We start from the raw sequence: 21,149 nt of genomic DNA, 5'->3' as shown, positions 1-21,149 counted from the left end.
AATGTATCTCTGCTATTTATTCAAACCAATATTGTACTTTCTACCACTAGGAGGCGCAAAATGTCCCTTTAAAGGTGTTTCTTTGCCAAATATATTTTGCAGAGGCATAGCAATTTTATATACTCATGGCATTGGTACACGCACGCAACCCAACTCAAAGTACAACTTGAGATTAACGGTACTTGTGTTATTCGTAGCCGTTAGCCGGGCTAATGTTTGCATGCTAACACAACAGGGCTAACTACGTACAGTTCAGCTGTTTTCAATGCTTACATATGTAGTTGCCTCCTCCTGTTTTCTTCTGGATACTTAATGTCCTGGTTATTAAAAGCTATAATAAATACAAATAAAAATTAATTTTAAAAAATGTATCGGTAAAAAAGAGGGTTGAGTGCACCAGCTACAAACGATTTATTTTTCATCATAACCAGACACCGTACTCAAAGTACGAGAGTAGAACGGGCTGGCTTTTGTTATTAGCATTTCTTACTTGATCCATTGCTCTTTGTTGCTTTTTAAAGTCCTAAAATTCCTTGTTTTGTTTTTTGAGAGTTTAATTAAAGTTTTCAAGAATATCAGAAAGCCAGTCAGTTACCTATCATTCAAGGGTGGTCCTCGAGAGTTGCATGTCCTCCAGGTTTTTGGAGTTTCTCTACTCCAATACAGGTTATTCTATTTACCTGGGTCATTATCAAGATCCCACACAGCTTGCTAACAAGCTGGAAATTTGCATCATCTGATTTGGAGAAGAGAAACCTCCAAAACATGCAGAATATGCAGCTCTTGAGGACCAGGTTGGCCTTAGATGCCGTTTTAGCAAATCCGTGCTAGATATTGTTGCTGTTTCCATAACTCGGTCAAGTCTTTCGCATTTTCAGTTTTAGGTTTCAGACCCAAATTGTCATTGTCTTTTCTGTGCATCCTTACAAAATACTTGTCTATACCATTTATCTATAAAAAGAACCCCAAAAGTTGATCGGGTGTCAAGTTACTCTTTATTAAAAATAAACGGCAACTGTTTTAGTACTTAACCTATCACATGTGTCAGTAAAGCAAAATTGTTTTGCCACACGACGACATTCAAACACATCTACCTAAACTAGTTTTAGTCCTTCCCTAACCACGAAATACATGCACTGCTGTATCCTGAGGACCCACCGTACCTTTCGCCCCTGCTCAAAGGTACGAAGACCGTTATATTCCATAATAGACCGAGGTTGTCCTTTACATGTGGTCCAGATGTGCTGAACTTCATCTTTGCATGCAACCCCTCTCATGGCTTTTTCAGTATTTTGGAGACATTTCGCATTGCATACTTTGGCTCTCTTGCACCATTCCTGTGTGTGTTTGCTTTAGCCGAGGCATAACACTGGGCCTGCGTACGCTAGCCAAGAGCAACAAAGAAAAAACATTGGTCCCGTACACCCCCCTCTTAAATATTTGTCTAATGATGGCGGGCGCGGTGGATCGCTTTCACCTCCTGCAGGATCGTCTAACTTGCGGGGATTGTGCGACACTCGGAAAAAATCTGACGCTGTACATTGATTTTCATATTTCTCTGTTTCGTCTGGGTACGGCTTTTGTCCCCAGCTTGAATAGTATTTCGCTGGGGTGCACGATTTTGAAAAATCTAAGTACTACGGTTTTGCCGTAATTAGTACGGTTTTCTTGAACCCACTACGGTGTTACGGTTGGATAACAAAAACTACGGGTTTCCCCTTAAAAAAAAATCGTAAAAACATTCCACCGCAAGATGGAGACGAAGTACCATTTCAAACAAAAGTCTATTGGTGCTGCCAGAATCAACTCCTTGCCCTAAAGAATTCTCGCGCTGGCGTGATGAGAGGGCCCTATCGTAGATGCAGTGCCGGAGCTAAGGCTAAGCGACTAGCGGCGTTATAAGTCTTCTGTACCGTCCGTAATCATGGTAAATGTTAACTCTATACCAAATGTGTGCCCGCTTTGAGACTGGGAGGTCGCTGGTTCGCGCCTCGGCCGAGTCATACCTAATTGGTAAAATGGCGGCACCCTCTGTTGGCTGCGGCTGCATCGGCTCGCTACAACGGGTCAGGTGTATCGACATTTCGTTCTGTGTACATTGTTACAAAGAATGACAATACAAAGGAAATTATTATTATTATTATTATTATTATTAAATAAGACAGACGAACTGGCTGTGCTGGTGAAAAACATCAAAGCGCAAAGGAAGTGCAGTTTGCTGTGTTTTACGGAAACGTGGCTCACGTCTAGCATCCTGGACGCTAACGTGGAGCTACCTGGAGCAACCGGTAGCTACCGGAGCTAACCTCCTCTCCGATTCCCGGCTGCAGGAATTGGAGAGGAGGTGGACTCGCTAACACGAGGTGGTGTATGCCTGGGCACAAATATTTAAAAAAATATATATAATATATTTAAAAAAAATATATATATAAAATGAAATGTTTTGTTTCTTATTGTATTGTATTTGCGGGCAATTACCCTTTGGCCCCTCCAACATAGGGTGAATTAGTTAGTATAGAGCCCTTTTTGCTTAAGAGTGTACTAATTTGTTCAATACTTCCATCATTACTTGAATGGTGAAAAGTTCATATGAGGGCATTACTAAATGTATGTATATTCATTATATTTCTGTGCTAAACTGTAACGTTTGGGTCAAGTCAAGGTTCAATTTGGATGTTCAATAGCAAATTTCTTCGGACAGATCCCCAAACCTTGAGAAACCATTGATACAATGTATCAATAACGTTAGTTCCCATAATGTATTTCCATGTGCAAAAATATACTGATATCCCAATATAAATACCTTTTGGATACCAACAATATATATTATTTGATGGTATTTTTACTCAAAACCAATTTCCCATTTCTATATTTTTTTTCCCTGATTGTGAAATGGTCTCTACAACAAGGTCCAGGCCAGTCTGTTTTACACAAAGAGACATTTTTTTCATCAATGACTCTCTGTTCCATCCAAAATTATTTAAAAAGTTTATTCCTGGGTCTAGTTGGTTGATTTTTAAGCTTAAATTATCTTGTTGCCTAAATTGACAGTAAAAACGCTGACCTACTTACGAACAAGATAGGTTCCGGATGATCGTTCGTAAGTTGAATTTGTTCGTAAGTTGCTTGAGTGTTATAAGTTGTATGGAATCTATGTTTAAGATTTTATTAGTATGTTTAAGGCTTGTATAAGTATTGTTTTTTATTAAAAAAAAATATATTACATAAAATAACTTCATAAAGATAAGTAACATTAACTTTAACTTACTTTTGGAAGATGCGCTTCAAGAGGTCCACCTCAGTGGTCGAGAGTGGATGAAAAAAAAGCGATCCAACCATTTTCTCAACCGCATCAAGCTTCCTTACCCCACTTAAATTTCAAAAGAAACGGTTCGCCTCTTCTTTACACCAACCATATTGAATGGATGCATGAGGTGTTAAACAATTAAAACGTCCAAGTTCTTTGTGTGCTGGAGATCATTACTTGAATGGTGAAAAGTTCATATGAGGGCATTACTAAATGTATGTATATTCATTATATTTCTGTGCTAAACTGCAACGTTTGGGTCAAGTCAAGGTTCAATTTGGATGTTCAATAGCAAATTTCTTCGGACAGATCCCCAAACCTTGAGAAACCATTGATACAATGTATCAATAACGTTAGTTCCCATAATGTATTTCCATGTGCAAAAATATACTGATATCCCAATATAAATACCTTTTGGATACCAACAATATATATTATTTGATGGTATTTTTACTCAAAACCAATTTCCCATTTCTATATTTTTTTTCCCTGATTGTGAAATGGTCTCTACAACAAGGTCCAGGCCAGTCTGTTTTACACAAAGAGACATTTTTTTCATCAATGACTCTCTGTTCCATCCAAAATTATTTAAAAAGTTTATTCCTGGGTCTAGTTGGTTGATTTTTAAGCTTAAATTATCTTGTTGCCTAAATTGACAGTAAAAACGCTGACCTACTTACGAACAAGATAGGTTCTGGATGATCGTTCGTAAGTTGAATTTGTTCGTAAGTTGCTTGAGTGTTATAAGTTGTATGGAATCTATGTTTAAGATTTTATTAGTATGTTTAAGGCTTGTATAAGTATTGTTTTTTATTAAAAAAAAATATATTACATAAAATAACTTCATAAAGATAAGTAACATTAACTTTAACTTACTTTTGGAAGATGCGCTTCAAGAGGTCCACCTCAGTGGTCGAGAGTGGATGAAAAAAAAGCGATCCAACCATTTTCTCAACCGCATCAAGCTTCCTTACCCCACTTAAATTTCAAAAGAAACGGTTCGCCTCTTCTTTACACCAACCATATTGAATGGATGCATGAGGTGTTAAACAATTAAAACGTCCAAGTTCTTTGTGTGCTGGAGATCATTACTTGAATGGTGAAAAGTTCATATGAGGGCATTACTAAATGTATGTATATTCATTATATTTCTGTGCTAAACTGCAACGTTTGGGTCAAGTCAAGGTTCAATTTGGATGTTCAATAGCAAATTTCTTCGGACAGATCCCCAAACCTTGAGAAACCATTGATACAATGTATCAATAACGTTAGTTCCCATAATGTATTTCCATGTGCAAAAATATACTGATATCCCAATATAAATACCTTTTGGATACCAACAATATATATTATTTGATGGTATTTTTACTCAAAACCAATTTCCCATTTCTATATTTTTTTTCCCTGATTGTGAAATGGTCTCTACAACAAGGTCCAGGCCAGTCTGTTTTACACAAAGAGACATTTTTTTCATCAATGACTCTCTGTTCCATCCAAAATTATTTAAAAAGTTTATTCCTGGGTCTAGTTGGTTGATTTTTAAGCTTAAATTATCTTGTTGCCTAAATTGACAGTAAAAACGCTGACCTACTTACGAACAAGATAGGTTCCGGATGATCGTTCGTAAGTTGAATTTGTTCGTAAGTTGCTTGAGTGTTATAAGTTGTATGGAATCTATGTTTAAGATTTTATTAGTATGTTTAAGGCTTGTATAAGTATTGTTTTTTATTAAAAAAAATATATTACATAAAATAACTTCATAAAGATAAGTAACATTAACTTTAACTTACTTTTGGAAGATGCGCTTCAAGAGGTCCACCTCAGTGGTCGAGAGTGGATGAAAAAAAAGCGATCCAACCATTTTCTCAACCGCATCAAGCTTCCTTACCCCACTTAAATTTCAAAAGAAACGGTTCGCCTCTTCTTTACACCAACCATATTGAATGGATGCATGAGGTGTTAAACAATTAAAACGTCCAAGTTCTTTGTGTGCTGGAGATGGTATAGACATAGACAGTATAGAACAGGGGTGGCTAAGGGGGTGGAGAGCCACACGTCCTGCATGTTTTGGAGGTTTCTCTGCTCCAACACAGGTGACGCCAATTTTCAGCTTGTTAGCAGGCCTTGTGCCGCCTCCTACTGATAAGGATGACTTTTACAGTTACTTGGCTGGTTAATAGAAGAAAGCAAAGACACAAAACAATCAAATGCCTTTTTTGCTGAGAAAAAAAATGGGCAAGTTCCAGCAGCACATAAGACAATGTCCCATTATACACTGGTTTCTCCAGCAAAATGGTTAAAAAACACTGCTCTAGAATGAGGTTCTAGGCTCCCATCGCAACCAAAAAACTTTAAAAAAAAGGCTCTCATTGGTAGTCACTCGGAACCTGGAGTAAGATAAATAAAGGAGAGTTTCAACATGTGCTGGTTTTCATGTGGTCTAATCGAATGACACCAAAACAATGGCTTTCAATTAAAATATCTGAGCGCCGGCATGTGTGGCTGACTGAGGTCTGATGCTAGATCCTTAGCTTGGCCTTGTGTACTTTCTATGAAGTCACTATCTTTGATTTTTGCATTTCGGAGATGGAATATGAGCTTGCTTTGTCCACTCCACGCATCGGCCCGGTATAGCAGTACCTCCGGGAACGGTGCATTCGCAATGATCGCAGCAAGGCTTTAGGGCTAGGACCTTAGCTTGGCCTTTTGGCTGAGAGTAAGTGTCCCGGCTCCTAGGCTTTGTAGCGTATTATGAACTGACCGATAACGGTTAATGGATAATGAATAACGAAGATAGATCAATAACCCTTAAAAACCCTAAACCCCATCTGTCTTTTGGTGACTATTCAGCATAAACCTTCTTTGGCTCTTCCGTTGTGCTGCAATACTACAGTACTGTGATCTTAATCTTGACACGTGGGGGTCCATTTTTTAGCTATAGCATTGTTTATTTTCATTCTTTAATGAATATACACAAATACCTATCATTATTTTGAAAGCTAAGATGTATGTTTTTCTATTATCCCCCGAAAAGCTAATCATAGTATTTGTCTTTCACTGACCTTTTTGACTGCTGAGTCCCTTTGTCCGTTGTTGGACATTCTGTCTGTTATGACTGTGTTTACACTGATAAAGCTTTGACAGTGAACCCCCTCACGCACACCCCCAAACAGGAGCCCCCCCTTACACGGCTGGGTATCTAGCAACAGGCATCGGTGCATCTCCTTCACAAGTCAAGTCAAGTCAAATTTATTTATATAGCCCTTAATCACAAAAATGTCTCAAAGGACTGCACAGGATTACAGTTACAAAATTACACAATTACCTGATCTTAAACCAGCATTCACCATGTCTGCATGGATATAACTGAAGTTTGTGTTCTTATTTGCTCTGTTTGAATTTAAAGACATGAAATTATGACATGTTCAATGTATTGTGGAAAGATAGGGATGAGTTGGTCTAAATCAATGGTTCCTTAAGTGGGCGGTACCACCCCTTTGGGGGCGGTCGAAAGATCTGGGGGCACGGTGAGGAAGAAAGGGGGCGGAAGGGGGGGGGCGGCAGTCCGAAGTCGAGGTCAGAAGTTTGAACGTTTGTTTGACAATTTGTACACAACACGTTAGGGCTGCAAGATTAACCAGAATCGAATCAGACATTGCGATGAGACGTAGTGCGGTTTTGAAACCGCAAAGCACTGCGTTTTGTTTTTCAAAGTGTTGTAGTGAGTGATGGAGTTTTGGCCAACCACAATTGTTATTGTTCAGCTTTTAAAAGCGCTGACCAATCCGAGGCAAGTTTTAATAATAGCACAAGTCAATAAACACGATTCAAAGTTTGCAAGCACCACACTATACCACACCCACCGTGTGAACTTATTCAGTGTCATGGCGAACCATCGTAAACATAGTCCCAGAGTCAACAAACGAGAAGGAAACGAACCTTGCACCGAAGAAGCGCGGTACATCACTTGTTTGGACCTATTTTGCTTTTGACGAAGCGGACGTGGAACAGAAGAAAACAGCCGTTGCAGAATTTGCTTTCGCGTAGTCATTAAGTCCAGAGGAAACACACGTAATTTGTACCAGCACCTTAAAAATTCACATATTAAAATACACGGCATGTCAAAAAGGACTACAAGTAAAAGACTAGGAATTCACCAGGGAGCCAAGGGGGCGCCAGCCTGCAAAAGTTTGGGAGCCATTGTTCTAAAGTGTCCAAATAAATAAGTAAATGCCCAATTATAATGTTGCTAAATGAAGGTAGTAAACTTTGCTAATGTCTGATACAAAAATACTCTCCTTAAAAAACTTTTTATTATATACACGAAGTCTATGCACTGATCATTTTGACTAAAAGAATTAATAGAAAGGTTATCCTCCATTATGAAAAAGAAGTCTTCGGAGAAAAAATACTGGCTGGTTTGACTTGCTATTAGTTTGCTAATTTTATCAATAATTCTATTGTTTGGGGTTGAGGTGTTCACTAACCCAGAACCCTTGGTCTCACTATCACCCTCTATAATCAAGCAAGAGAATTGCGTGCCTCACTCTGCATCTGCAAACACTCAGCACTTCAATACATTACTTGCTAATTGTATTAATGATAGTCATAGTATAGTGGGAAAATTCAACGATTTTGAAAGAAAATCCCCAAATTGTGAGGTGAAATGAAAAATCAAACTTTAATAATAAATTTCCTCAACAAATGTCTCTGAAATTGTAGATATTTGACAACATTGCAGGTGTAAGGACCAGAACGGAAACAGGACCCACTTGCGTAACATTTCTCAAGTTTTATTGGAGGAAAGAGGAAGGGCTGCGCCCACGATCTGGTGTTCGCTGGACACGGGAAGCAAGTCGCTCTCGTACTCTGATTGTGATCCGAACATGGAAGTGGATCGTCCGCAGCGAGCGATGGCGGTGTCGGACGGAAAAACTGGTCGGTAGCCGGGACAGGAGAGCAAAAACGTGGTCGGGGTCAGAAATGGGTCGTAAGCCGGAACAGGAGATCAGACGTGGTCGGGATCAAAAACGGGTCGTAAGTCGAGACGGGAGAGCAGGCGTGGTCGGGATCAAAACGGGTCGTAGCTGGAGACAAACGGGAGCAAAAACGGGACAGGCGGCAGTCAGGGTCGAAAAAGGCTTGCCTTGTAAAAACAGAGGTTCGCAGACGGACTGAACACAGGGGATTGACAGGACTGGGTTCAAATAGTGACAGGGATCCAATCAGAACTCACGGCGGTTGGCGCCAAATGAGCGGGTAACAGTGATTCACATCGGTAATCATGACAGCAGATTGATTGCCATAACTCTTTGTACTGCAAATGTGATTACTGTATTTTCCGGATTATAAGGCGCACCTAAAAATCCCAAATTGGCTAGAAATGTGAAAGTGCGGCGGCGTGTTTATAGACGGAAAAATATTGTGGAAAAAATTGGAAATGCATAGTTACAATTAAATGATACTGCATACGGTAACCATTTATGAATGAATTAATTCATTTTAGTAGTGAAACCAATTGTCATGATGTTAATTTATGTTCTATGAGATGTTATTTTAAATTCCATGTATTTATGTAATTTTATGCAACTGTAGCTCTTACTGTAGTTTCAATTCCATGCGACTTCTAGTCCAGTGTGCCTTATAAATGGAAAAGACTATTTTTCCTACTGCGGAAAATACAGTTTATGAATCGCTTAATTGGTTAGAAAGTCCAGGTTTCCAGTCTTTTCACAATTGGCCAGTTTCAATGTTTTATTAAGTATTTCTTTTTCCTGTTTTTGTATTCCAGAATGGCTGAACCTCGTTTTAACAGTCCCTATTTTTGGCCCCCGCCACCCGCCATGACTGTCACTCAGGTGAGTTATTTCAAGTCCAGGGGACAAGGATTTTGATGAGGCGCTTTTGCATACATCAAAAAAATAATCTGACTTTTAGTGTTACCTGGCAACAGTATCACAGAATTCAGGAGGGAGTCTTACAAAGAAGGAAAGAAATCAGTTTTTAACATTCAAACAGGACTATTTTTAGGAACAGCAAGTATGAAAAACACCCAAAAAACAAGATTTTTGTATAATCTCTTCATTCTTCTTTGTTGGTCAAATGAAGGAGCAGCTGATGGCAGAGAAAATCCGAGCGTCTCATCCGTCACCGGTTACGCTCCCTTCCCAGCAGCCTTTGCTGTCTCCGGACAGCAGTCAGCACGCAACGTCAAAAGCGCAGCAGTCGGACATCGTACTTCACGCCAGCCCCGCCCGGCCAACTTCCAGCTCACTCACCGGTAGATACTTTGTCATTACTGCAAATTAGAGGTTAGATCGGGCCTCAAAAAATCTAACTTGATTTGAGGGGACTGAGCCCGAAGCAAACCCAAACTTTCATATTTTATTTGTGAGGACTCTGGGGGAGGAAGGGTAATGCACCGCTCCACACGTGCCTTTTAGTGCAAGCCCCGACGAGCTTGTATGTTGCACTGTGTGAGAAAAGGCCGAAATCCCCTCCTGCGAATCCTCCTTAAAGAGAAGGAAACAAAGAATAATGACGGGTGGATTGTTTTGTTTTGTAAAAAAAAAAAATCCGTGAAAAAGAAGCCTGTCAGGTTTTTTAGAGCTCATTGAAAAGTCTTAAAAGGCATTATTTTCATGATTCTTAGAAACAAGGCCTTAATTGGCATTAAAATTTTCTAAATCCAATTTCGAAAAGTCTTTGAAAATGTGATTGATTATAAAACGATTCTTGATGTTTTTTTTTCCTCAATATTTGTATCCTTTCCTAAGATTTAATCTCTTGTAGCCTTTATTAACTTTGTTAGAAATAAAACAATACAAAAAAAATCTCAAATTACATGTTAATACTACGTCATTACCAGTTTGTAATTATTAAAGGTTAAAAAAGGCTCAGTTAACCAATAAACATCATGCGAGTTGGAAATCACAATGACCCCTGACATGTTTTCAAAATCAGTCCGTGGGCTACTCAGGAGGTCTTTAGGGTCTCCCCATGGGCACGACCTTGTAAACCCCTGCTGTAGAGAATCAATTTATAAAGTAACTAAACCAGGCGAAATTTAACCTGCTTTCACGCAACTGACTTGAGGGTAGATTCAGGCAAGATGAGTAACATATCCCGGCTTAATCCCTTATCTTGGTTTTGTAGATTGGCCGCCTGGAATTTTTTTTGTCACTTCCAAATAAAATGGCTCTGACATATCTGCTATTAAAACTTATTGGCCTGTCTTGGTTTAGAGCTATATTTTGGATTTAAAAATGTAAATAATATCTGTTTTACGTCATGCTCCACTAATCTCCATTAGACATTTATTGATTTAAAAAAAGGACATACACAGATTTATTTGTGTACAGAGTGCATTTTCTTTCTAACTAAAAAGAAAGATTCTGTGCGCGTTATACACAAGGTTTTACAGTAGTATATTTCCAGATTCGTGCAATGATTGGTCAGTCACAAAATACCGCTGTCCACAATTTTAAAACATTTTATGCAATGGGAATCGAACCTGGGTTGCAACAGTGAGAGCACCGAATCCTAACCATTGGACCACCAGTGATTGAATGACATCTGTGAAGGCGTTCGGTTTTATCTTATTATCACATTATTTTTACAGTAGCAGAGACAAATGTTAGAGAATGGAAAAAGCAGAAGTCATCCTGAAAGATATAAAAAAAGCACGACAAGGGAAACAACTATTTACTTTCGATTCATTATTCAGACTTTGAAGGACATTGCATTAGGGCTGCAACAACTAATGGATAGAATCAAAGTCGATGATGTAAAGCGTTTGTGATTAATGAAATCATTGATTTGCTGTAACAAGTGATGTATGTGAAATTAATGGAAGTGAGAGTGCACTGTTGTGACTTGTAGTACTGCTTTGGTCCCGCAGAGGGCGCCAAGACCGCTTTTATAAAAAAGTTATGTTAAAATACTTAATATTAAACATGGCATCATTTACAAACAACATTGGCATGAAAGTTCAACTTTGTAGTTTGACTGTTTCATCATGAAACAAAGTTAACAATTTTCAAGGGAACAGACAGTGTTGCAGAAATACAGAGAAAGAAAACAGAAAATCTGTAAATAAAATAAATAAAATGAAAAGAAAAATAATAATATTAGAATGTCTAAATCTACATACGGGGCAAATTCATGAGCATATACCAATTTCCTATTTGTAATGTTCATCATATGCCAAAATTTAAACCAAAAAACAGTGGTTTTCCATTTTTGATATATATTTTTTGTGGATAGTAAAAATGGTACACATAAAATTACCTTTTTGCTCTTTTTGGTTTGTTTTGTATGCTAATTCAAAATAAAATATGACCTTTGGATAAGGTGGTAGGAAAAGAGTATCTTACATATTTGCAGGTGTATAGCATTTGTTGTCTTTGAGAAATCTCATTTATGGATCAATGGGAGAAAAATGATCGACAGATTCATTGATTATGAAATTAATCGTTTGTTGCAACCTTAATAGGTGGAAATTTGATGTTGTCAATGAAGGATTTTAATCCTGATCTCAAATGTTTTTAGTGCAACAGGTTTGCTCCCTCTCAAAATTTCGAGACTGACTTAATCTTGATATGTCAGCATGTGTACCACCTTGATTCTTTTTGTTTTCAAGGTCGCATCCTCGGTGACGTCAACTTGAACCTGGACGACAAAGCGGCCATTAAAGCTCGCGGGTTGTGGGAGGACTGGCGCCAGCTTATTGAGCATCCGGCTCGGGCAAACCACCTCTCAGGTGAGGGGTTCGAAAATGCAAAACACTTCCAAATGATGCGTTCAATGACCGTTTTTTCCGGACTATACGGCACACCTGATTACAAGGCCAACCCACTTTGTAATCCTCATTTGTTTCATTTATAGTAATCCCTTGTTTTTCGTGGGTGTTGCGTACCAAAAAAGTCCTGCAATTGCCAAACCCTGTGAAGTAGAAACGTTTATTAGATATCAGTAACATAATCGAGTGTAACAAAATATAGTAAATCAACTAATAACCTCACAGAACACAGAACTGCAGTTTATTTGATGTGTTTTAATGTCATGAAATAATAGTAGAATGAACCTGGAGGGCTTCTCATTTCAGTGATGTAAAGAGCATTGAGGATCTTTGGGTTGAGCCAGATATCCGTGCTGATTAAAATACAAACATCACAAATGTAGCCGCTTCCCATATGTAGCTACAGCTCGTCCGTTTTATGGAAATTGATCTGGTGTGGGTGAGATATATAGGTTCAGCAGGGGTGGCTTGTTACGTGGCTCTGCAGCCCCCGCTATTGCTTTTTCTGCTGACACTCCCTCAATCTCTTCCCGGACCCGATAAAAATCCACGGAGCACCCGGTGGTGATCAGCATTTCTTCTGACTTTCCTCAAAGGCCAATTTGGATGGGTTTTTTTTCCCAAGTATCAAGACACTAAAATACTAGCTTTCTCCCTGCTTCGCAGTTTGTTTTGGTTTAACCTGTTGACTTGTGCGCCAAACCAGCTGTTTGACTGAGAGGATAGACCAGCCTATCACTTTTGCAATACAGACAGCAATGCCACCCAACACACACACATACACAGCCTTTCAAGGCCTGCCCTGGTGATGGCATTCGCTGTGTGTTGTCTGCTGCAGAACACAATGCACACAAAAAAGTTGGCAAAGTATCGAAACCGCGAGGGATTACAGTATAAGGCGCTGTGGCCTCGCTAAGGCGCACAAAACTAAAACTACAGTATGAGCAATGGTTGCATTAAAAAACACATCAGAAAATAGATAATAAACACAGGACATTATGGAAAAGGGTTTCACAACTAAATTAGCTTGATTCGTTTATGAATGGTGGACCAGTGGTTATGATTCAATGATTTCACTGCTGGACCCGAGTTTAAATTCCGTTGCATCCAATGTTTTGCCATTGTGGTCAGATATTTTTCAACTTATTAATCACTGCACAAATAAATAGTAGTATCCTGTGGAAAACACACACTCAATCTTTTAGAAAAGTGCATTATACACCATTAAATACGGTGCATCAGATTTCCCAGCTCTTTGGAACAGAGCATCGTCATCAGGTCTTCTCTCCCCATCAGGTGTTTCTCTAGCATCTAGGACAGGAAACCTCAACAACTCCGAGGTCACCTCACCCGCCACGCCTCCGTCCGGAGCCTCCACGCCACACTTGCTCTCCAGCTTCACCAACCCTCACGGGATGGAGCCCGGACGAACCAACGGGGGTCTGATGGGTCTCCTGGGGGTGTCCAAACCTCCCAAAGAAGGACGTCGGAAAATCAAAGCCGAGAACGGCTCCTCGCTCTTGGTGGTGCCGTACCCCATCCTGGCGTCCAGCAACGACCAGTCGGCCATCAGCATCACTGCCAAAGAGAAAACCTACAGGTGAGTTGTTTAGCCCAAGGAAAGAACAGCTTTTTTCATTCAATTTAAAATTAAGATTTAAAAAAATTGGGCGAGTTACTGAAAAACACGAATAATTTACATTAACTAAGTACCGTCGGGGTTCGTACGGGTGCTTGATATCCTTGAAAACGCCAGGGCCTTGAACTTGCTGCCACGGGCCATTTGTGGCCTGCAAAACAGTGGTTTGAGGACCTCGCCATCATGTAAAAGCTTAATTTTAGTGTGACCCGTATGAGTTTAATATGGATCCTATCACCATCCTAATAAGTTGGGTAGGTCTTAAATGTTTGAGAAAGATCTGGACTGATTCGCTGGGGTTGACCCGTGGAAGTGCATACCCGTCCCAGACTATAACTTTGAACAAATGAACAGATCCAATGCATACCACATCAAGTATTTACCTTTTGCCTTCCGGCCACAGGTGTAAAGTGTGCCCGCTGACCTTCTTCTCCAAGTCGGACATGCAGATCCACTCAAAGACTCACACGGAGGCCAAAGCGTACAAGTGCCCCCATTGTACCAAGACGTTCGCCAACGCCCCTTACCTGGCGCAACACCTGCGCATCCACCTAGGCCTCAAGCCGTACCGATGCGTCTACTGCGAGAAGTGCTTTCGACAGCTCTCGCACCTGCAGCAGCACACCAGGTTAAATCCTCCATTTCCGATAGAAATTTTGCTCTGATAAAAAGAGGGCTGCAACAATCAACTGACCCTAAAAACATGGTTTGATATAAATGAATTATCTTTAGATAAAACTAAAGTGAATCTAGACCTGGCAGTGAAAATGGTTGGTGTTGTCATAGACATTGTATCAGGAATTAAATTAAAGTTACAATAGACAGTAAATTGAATTGGAAAACACACATCAGACACATACAAACTAAGGTATCAAAGTGTCTCAATTATTAATAAAGCCAAATTATTTTTGAATTACAATACGCTGTACAAGCTAGAGCTCTTGTTGGTGATAGGAATGAGTGGAGAGGTGTTGCGAAAGGATAGTGGGATGTTTGGTCGCTTTCTAAGGGATGGGCAGGGCACCTGTATGATGCGGCAGGGGTAAACCAGTGAAAGCTGCAGTGAAAAGGCCCCTGCTGTTGAACAGAAGAGTGTGTTGTGTCACCCTGACCCGAGTGACATGGCCGCTCTCTTGTGTCCCTTTTCATCTGGAGGGACGAAAGCATGACCAACCTGGGTGCCGAGGTGCTTGGGCATTTGGGTTGGCCATAGTCACATTTTTTTTTTTTTTTTTTTTTTGTGTATGTGTTTGTCTTGCTGTCGGTCACCCCTCTCGAGGGATATGACCGGGGTAGATAGATATATAGATAGTTTTGCCCAACTTAACATGCTGTGCAGAAGTTTGGGGCAATGATTACAAAAGTTCACCCCTTCCCCCTTTTCTACTCGAGCAATAAGAATTATACACAAGGCAGGATACTGTGATCATTATTAAAATTGTCTGATCTAGTAGTTTTCCACTTCCCAACTACTATTGAAAGTGAACAAGATATACTGCCAGAGAACATACAAAAATTAATCACACGAAAAGAAGGAAGCTACAACTTTAAAATGTAACCGGTGAGAACTACCAGGAAAAGTATGTGTATGTCTGTATGTGGAGTTAAACTTTGGAACAAACTACAGCATGAGCTCAAAAAAAGACCAAGTATTCACCTGTTCTAATCCAGATACAAAAAAAACAATATTGGCTAATTATTATAACTGTGATTAATTGTTATTATTGTTGAGTGAATGATATTCGGTGATTACTAGCATTACAGAGGTAACAGAGGGTTAAAACTAAATTAATCTGGTAGGATAAAAACAGTGATGGAAGTGGTGATACTGATGATAATGAAGAGACTGTTTCCAAAGAGCCAATGTGTCAAGAGGTGTTAGTTGTTTGTAAATACACAGAAGAGCTAACTGTGGTACACAATTATTAATCAAGTCAAAGGGGTAGGATTTAATAAGCATTTGCCTCTCCCTACTCCCTTGCGAACATGTACGATAACATTGTGGGTTTTTTTTCGATTTGTTGTTTTGTTTTTGTTTTGTCATGTTCGAAATAAGTTTCATTCATTCATTTATTCAGTCATAGACGTTGTCGACAAAAATCCATCGTAGAACTAGTGGACGATAATTCCATTGTCGCCAGACATGGTTTTGCAACAGAGTGAGGCATCTCAACATGGAGGTAATCTCTGCTGAGAGTTGCTCATGCGCAGTTACGTTTCAAGCAGTAACATGCAGAAATATCTGCTTCAACATCAAGTACAGGTACCAAATCTTTTGGGTGATTTATAGCCTGGATACAGCAAATTAAAAGACTACTTTCAGTAGCTTGGTGATGCACGAACATTTAAAGAGAAAGCACATCAGACATTTAAGTCTGACTCGCCTCGGTAAGATTCAAGTAACATTGAATCCAATATGGTTTTTGATGACATGCATTAACACCTTTGTTGGGTTTTTAAGATCCAGGAATATATTCACCATTTACTCAAGATTTGAAAACCATCGCAGGTATTTTTGTGGCTCTGCAAATTCCAGAGACCACCCGCTACTTCACGCTTCGGTTTTAGCTGGTTCACTCCTTCGTAGATTTTGAAATGAATTGTCTTCATTGTTATTGATATCAACTAATCCTTCATTGTGGTCAGAGAGAGCACAGAGTGAATGCTGCATGGGGCGAATTTTGTGTCTGACTTGACTGTTTGGGTGCGCGACTCTGACAAGCTGGTGTATGCTGTCAGTCAAACAGCCGCGGTGGGCATGCGCATTCTACATCCGCGGAACAAAACAAACTCTGCACGGCTACAGTTAGCTTTTAGCGGCTCGTTACATTGAAAATAAATTCATCAATTAAATTGGGAAAGTCGAAAGAAACGGCTGATCACGACTGGGTGCACCATAGATTGTTATGGAGTCCGGAAATAGACCGAGAGGGCGTAATAGTGAGGCTGAATATCCGTCCTACTGCTACGGCTAAGCTGTGGAGCCTGTATTCCAGCAACACCAGATCTATTAACCATGAAATGAATGACCTGGAGCTACAACTAGTGGGAAACGGGTACATTTGGAACACTTTCATTTTAATCATCGCAGAGACTTTGCTCAAATCAAGGAACCCGATGCTAGCAAGCTGGCCGCTTTCTAAATCGCTTTCTTACACGGAAAGGAAAAGCCATCCATTTTTTTTGTTTTATTATTGTATGACTATAAAACATTTTACTGTAATTATGTTTCATGTGTTATTTTTTTGTAGATCTAGAGTTGTTATTTTGTTACAGTCGTGAACTCTCAGTCAGTAATGACGTCATCTTGGGGTATGTTTAACACTTTGGGGGCTTTTATGAAGGTGCAAGGTTACGTGGGGAATTTTCATTTTTTGCTTATTTTTCTGGTCCCCATTAACCGTGAAAACCGAGGGGTCTCTGTACAATATTCACACCAGATTATTTTTCTTTTAAAAACGTGGAAAATTGGTCTTAAACGTGCTTAAAAAGTGATTCAATTTGGCTATTGAAAAGGTGTACAAATCCTGTACATTGTACCAATTTTTTGGTGTTTATTATAATTTGTCATACAATTAAATGAACTTCTTGCTAAATAAAATTTGATTATTTGACTAATTGTTTTCAATAGTCGGTGACTAGTCGCCTGCTAAAATAGTTGTTTGTTGCAGCCCCAGCAAAATAGCGCTTGAAAAGGCTTAACTGCATGTAAGTTTGGAAAAATGTTCATATCGTTGTTTTTTCACGATTTTTCTCCAGAATCCACACCGGCGATCGTCCATATAAATGCTTCCAACCCGGATGTGAGAAGGCCTTCACCCAATTATCCAATCTGCAGGTAAACTGAAAACGCTGAATTCAAATCAGGACCAGTGTGTATTTTTCAGCGCCACCTCGTGGTAAAACAAATGTTGTTCATTCAAAAAAGTATCAATATAAGTTACAAGAGAAAAGACATGGACTATCATATGAACGTGCATTTTAAAAAAAAAATACTCGGAGGTTTGTTTAACCCAATAAACCAGGGGTCTAGTCACATTTCAAGTCAAGTCACATCTATTTGTATAGCCCTTAATTACAAAGGACTGCACAGGTTACAATGACACCATCCCCTGATCTAAAACCAACATGCGGGCAAGGAAAAGCTCAAAACTTCAGCACGAGGAAAATAAGAAACCTTGAGAAGGGGCCTCACAAGTGGTAATCCCCCTTCCAGGATGACCAGGGTGCAATAGATTGAGCATTGGTTACACCAAACATCAATTAAATAAAACAATAGGATCTTCAAAGCTGAAGTGCTACTTTCGGCTGCTAATTAGCGCATAGGGCACCAGATTTGATTTCTAGAATAAAAGCTTCTCATGTTATTACTCTGTTGTTATATCCAGGTAATTTATTATAAGTAGGGGTTTAAAAAAACGTGAAAATCACAATGACCCAGCACTTGTGAGCTATTTTCAGGTCAGGTCCGCGAGTACCTTAGCTGTCCTTAGAAAGCACCACAATGGAGACATCAAGTCAAGTCATGTTTATTTGTATAGCCCTTAATCGCAAGGAATTTCAAAGGGCTGCACAGACCCCGGTTTATTGCAAACTACAGACTATTATTAAACCATCCCCTGATCTAAAACCTACATGAGGGCTAGGAAAAATTCAAAACCTCAACATGAGGTAAATGAAGAAACCTTGAAAAGGGACCCTACAAGAGGTAATCCCCCTTCCAGGATGACCAGGCTGCAACAGATGTTGCAATAACAAATAATACACAGATATTGTCAACATAAAATATAGGTTATTCATATGCTATAGAATAGTAGCGTGTTTTGAGCTTAGATTTAAACGTTTCCACTGAGGTTGCAGATCTCAGGGAGAAGAGCATTCCACAGCACCGGGGCCTGAATCGAGAACGCTCTAGAACCAGCTGATTTCCTCTTGGCTCTTGGTATCACTAGTAGACCAGCATTTTTAGAGCAAAGGCTCCGGACTGGAACATTGGGGGGAATTAAATCTGAAAGATATGATCTTGACATTCTCACAAAATTCTATGGGAAACACTGACACGATATATATAATACCTATGTCTTTTGTTGACGTTTTATTTTTCTTTTAGAATCAATACCAATTGACGTGAATGGGTATGTTAAATTTGACCTTTAAGCTGAAATGTTCTGGTTGTGACGTACGGTTTTCAGTCTCACCAGAGGCACCACAACAAAGACAAGGCGTTCAAGTGTTCCAACTGCTTCCGGGCGTATTCGGACGCGGCGTCACTGCAGATGCATCTCTCGGCCCACGCCATCAAGACGGCTCGGGCCTACTGCTGCAGCACCTGCGACAGAGCGTACACGTCGGTGAGTAAAACCACTGCGTGTCCTAGAAATCCCTTTCGACTTTTTCTTTATGCACTGTAAATTCCGGACTACAAGACTCTACATTTTACCACATTTTAAACACTGCGGCTTACAATTCAATGCGGATTAACCTTTGTGTTTTGTTTTTCGCAAATCTGGTGATCGCGAGAGTGTTCGCGGTGACTTCGGGACCATGCCTGTCCCACCCCGCGAATCTCCCCAGTTGAGGTGTACGCTAGGCCCATGCTTTGATACGGCGGCATCTTACGACGTAACCCTCGTTTGCAGACTGTGTGAAATATGACTGTTTAATTCAAGCAAAAGCATCACAAGTGCACGCTGCTGATGATGCGATGTGATTTCTGCCATGTGCCCTGAATGCCAAAGTATATCAATTCAACAAAGCACAAGTAATGGCAAGAGTAACTACAACTACCTTCCTTAGCCAATGCCTCGTCACATACTTTTTGACGCAGATGAATTCGATGAACGAGATACTCACTGTCTTTATGGAGTAAGATCACTAGCGCAGCTAAATCAGCGGGGAAATGTCGAGAACAGAAAAGTCACACATTGTGGCGCAAATGCAGCACTCATTTGGTGACTGTGTCTGCAGTTGTCAACCTCATTTGATTACGATTGACAGCTGCAGACACAGTCAGCAAGTGAGTGTCTTAATTGCGAACGAATGTGTCACTTTTCTGTACTGGACATTTCCCCGCTGATTCAGCCAAGATCTTATGCCATATGGACAGTGAGAATGTCATTCATCAATTCATGTGCTACTGTGCCTGCAGCTGTCATTCTGAATCAACAGAGATTGACAGCTTCAGACACAGTAGTGTCTTAATTGTGAAAGAATGTGTTACTTTTCTGTACTAGACATTTCCCCGCTGATTCAGCCAAGATCGTGATCTTATCCCATAGACACAGTTACAATGTCATTCATCTATTTCTGTGCTACAGCTGTCAATCTTAATGGACTGAGATTGACAGCTGCAGACACAGTCCACAAATGAGTGTTTTAATCGCGGCACAATGTGTTACTTTTCTGTTCTAGACATTTCCCCGCTGATTTTTTGTTTTCTGTAAGAAATGGACGGATAGAAGTTAATTCTTTTGGCTGTTTAAGCCTGTGGCTTAAAATGCGGTGCGCCTTGTACAAAAACAAAGTTGAGTTTCTCCCTTAAATTTTCGCATGCGGCTTTTAACAAGGTGCTCTATGTAGTCCGGAATTTCTGGTAAACGCTCGCCATCCAAAGCATTCCACATGCTCTGCACCCCATGCATTGCAGGAGACCTACCTCATGAAGCACATGTGCAAGCACGGGGCCGGGCAGCACGGGGGCCCTCGGAGGAGCGACGGGCCCCACCACCACCCGAGGACCGACGCCTCGGACCTGAGCGCCGCCGCCATTTTGTCCCGGCATCACCTTTCCCTCTCCGTTTAGTATGCGACCACAACCGTACGACCAATGGACTCGGGTACGACCAAAAACGAAGAAAAAAAAAGTGCCAGAGTGTACTAATAGCTTATGAGGAGGTAGACTCCTATTTTCCTCTGTAACATTTTTAAATATATATATACGTATCTGGATTATGGCTAATGAGCACTTTGAGGTCTGGGAAGGACAGACCTTTAACATTTATTGTGATGTCACAGATTGTTCTTTTTTATACGCTCCCTAACTTTTTTAATGCTCGTTAAGGTATCTTCTATATATAATACGTTATCTTACGTTTATGTAAATATCATGTGCCGAGTTTTTGTATCGATATTTATTTTTGTTTTGGCCACTTTCCCTCTCGAGGTCACTTATGTTTTGATAAGGAAACAAAAACGGTTCCTCCGAGGTCATTTAATTAGGTACAACTGCACAATTGACCAAGATAAGATACAGTGTAAGAGTTTGCAAAATTTGCCTCGACAAAGACGATCATGAATAACGTTTAACAATCTGTTTATTATTGTGGTAGCCTTGTGTGTCCTAACACAAAAAACAACAGGATTGACTGTCAACCTCTTTTTCAAAAATAAAACAATAATCCAAA

General features: G+C 40.0%; 2 protein-coding genes and 1 pseudogene across 3 annotated transcripts in view; 2 read left to right on the top strand and 1 right to left on the bottom strand.

The window, feature by feature from the left end:
* Positions 1 to 6,400, bottom strand: part of LOC148363938 (uncharacterized) — a 20,864-nt gene extending 14,464 nt beyond the window's left edge. The window contains exon 1 of the mRNA XM_088338048.1: positions 6,370 to 6,400. The gene's annotated coding sequence lies outside the window, so the exon portion shown is untranslated. The remainder of the gene's footprint in view (positions 1 to 6,369) is intronic.
* znf362a (zinc finger protein 362a) overlaps positions 1 to 21,149 on the top strand; it is a 26,179-nt gene extending 5,030 nt beyond the window's left edge. Inside the window, exons 2-9 of one of the 2 annotated variants that reach the window (XM_088338045.1) lie at positions 9,099 to 9,165; positions 9,422 to 9,587; positions 11,949 to 12,068; positions 13,404 to 13,707; positions 14,150 to 14,374; positions 17,506 to 17,584; positions 18,939 to 19,097; positions 20,393 to 21,149. In XM_088338045.1, coding sequence (XP_088194171.1) covers positions 9,100 to 9,165; positions 9,422 to 9,587; positions 11,949 to 12,068; positions 13,404 to 13,707; positions 14,150 to 14,374; positions 17,506 to 17,584; positions 18,939 to 19,097; positions 20,393 to 20,548 — 1,275 coding nt within the window. In that variant the 5' untranslated portion in view covers position 9,099 and the 3' untranslated portion in view covers positions 20,549 to 21,149. Of the gene's footprint in view, positions 1 to 9,098; positions 9,166 to 9,415; positions 9,588 to 11,948; positions 12,069 to 13,403; positions 13,708 to 14,149; positions 14,375 to 17,505; positions 17,585 to 18,938; positions 19,098 to 20,392 lie in introns of both variants that reach the window. The other variant, XM_088338044.1, reaches the window with a different exon arrangement.
* On the top strand, positions 5,835 to 5,969 carry LOC148363939 (U2 spliceosomal RNA; annotated as a pseudogene).

Source organism: Urocampus carinirostris, chromosome 6, assembly GCF_059441175.1.
Source record: "Urocampus carinirostris isolate Australia breed hairy pipefish chromosome 6, RoL_Ucar_1.0, whole genome shotgun sequence".
NCBI lineage: Eukaryota > Metazoa > Chordata > Actinopteri > Syngnathiformes > Syngnathidae > Urocampus > Urocampus carinirostris.
Note: the sequence above shows the minus strand (reverse complement) of the source record. Positions and strands in the feature narration are given on the sequence as shown.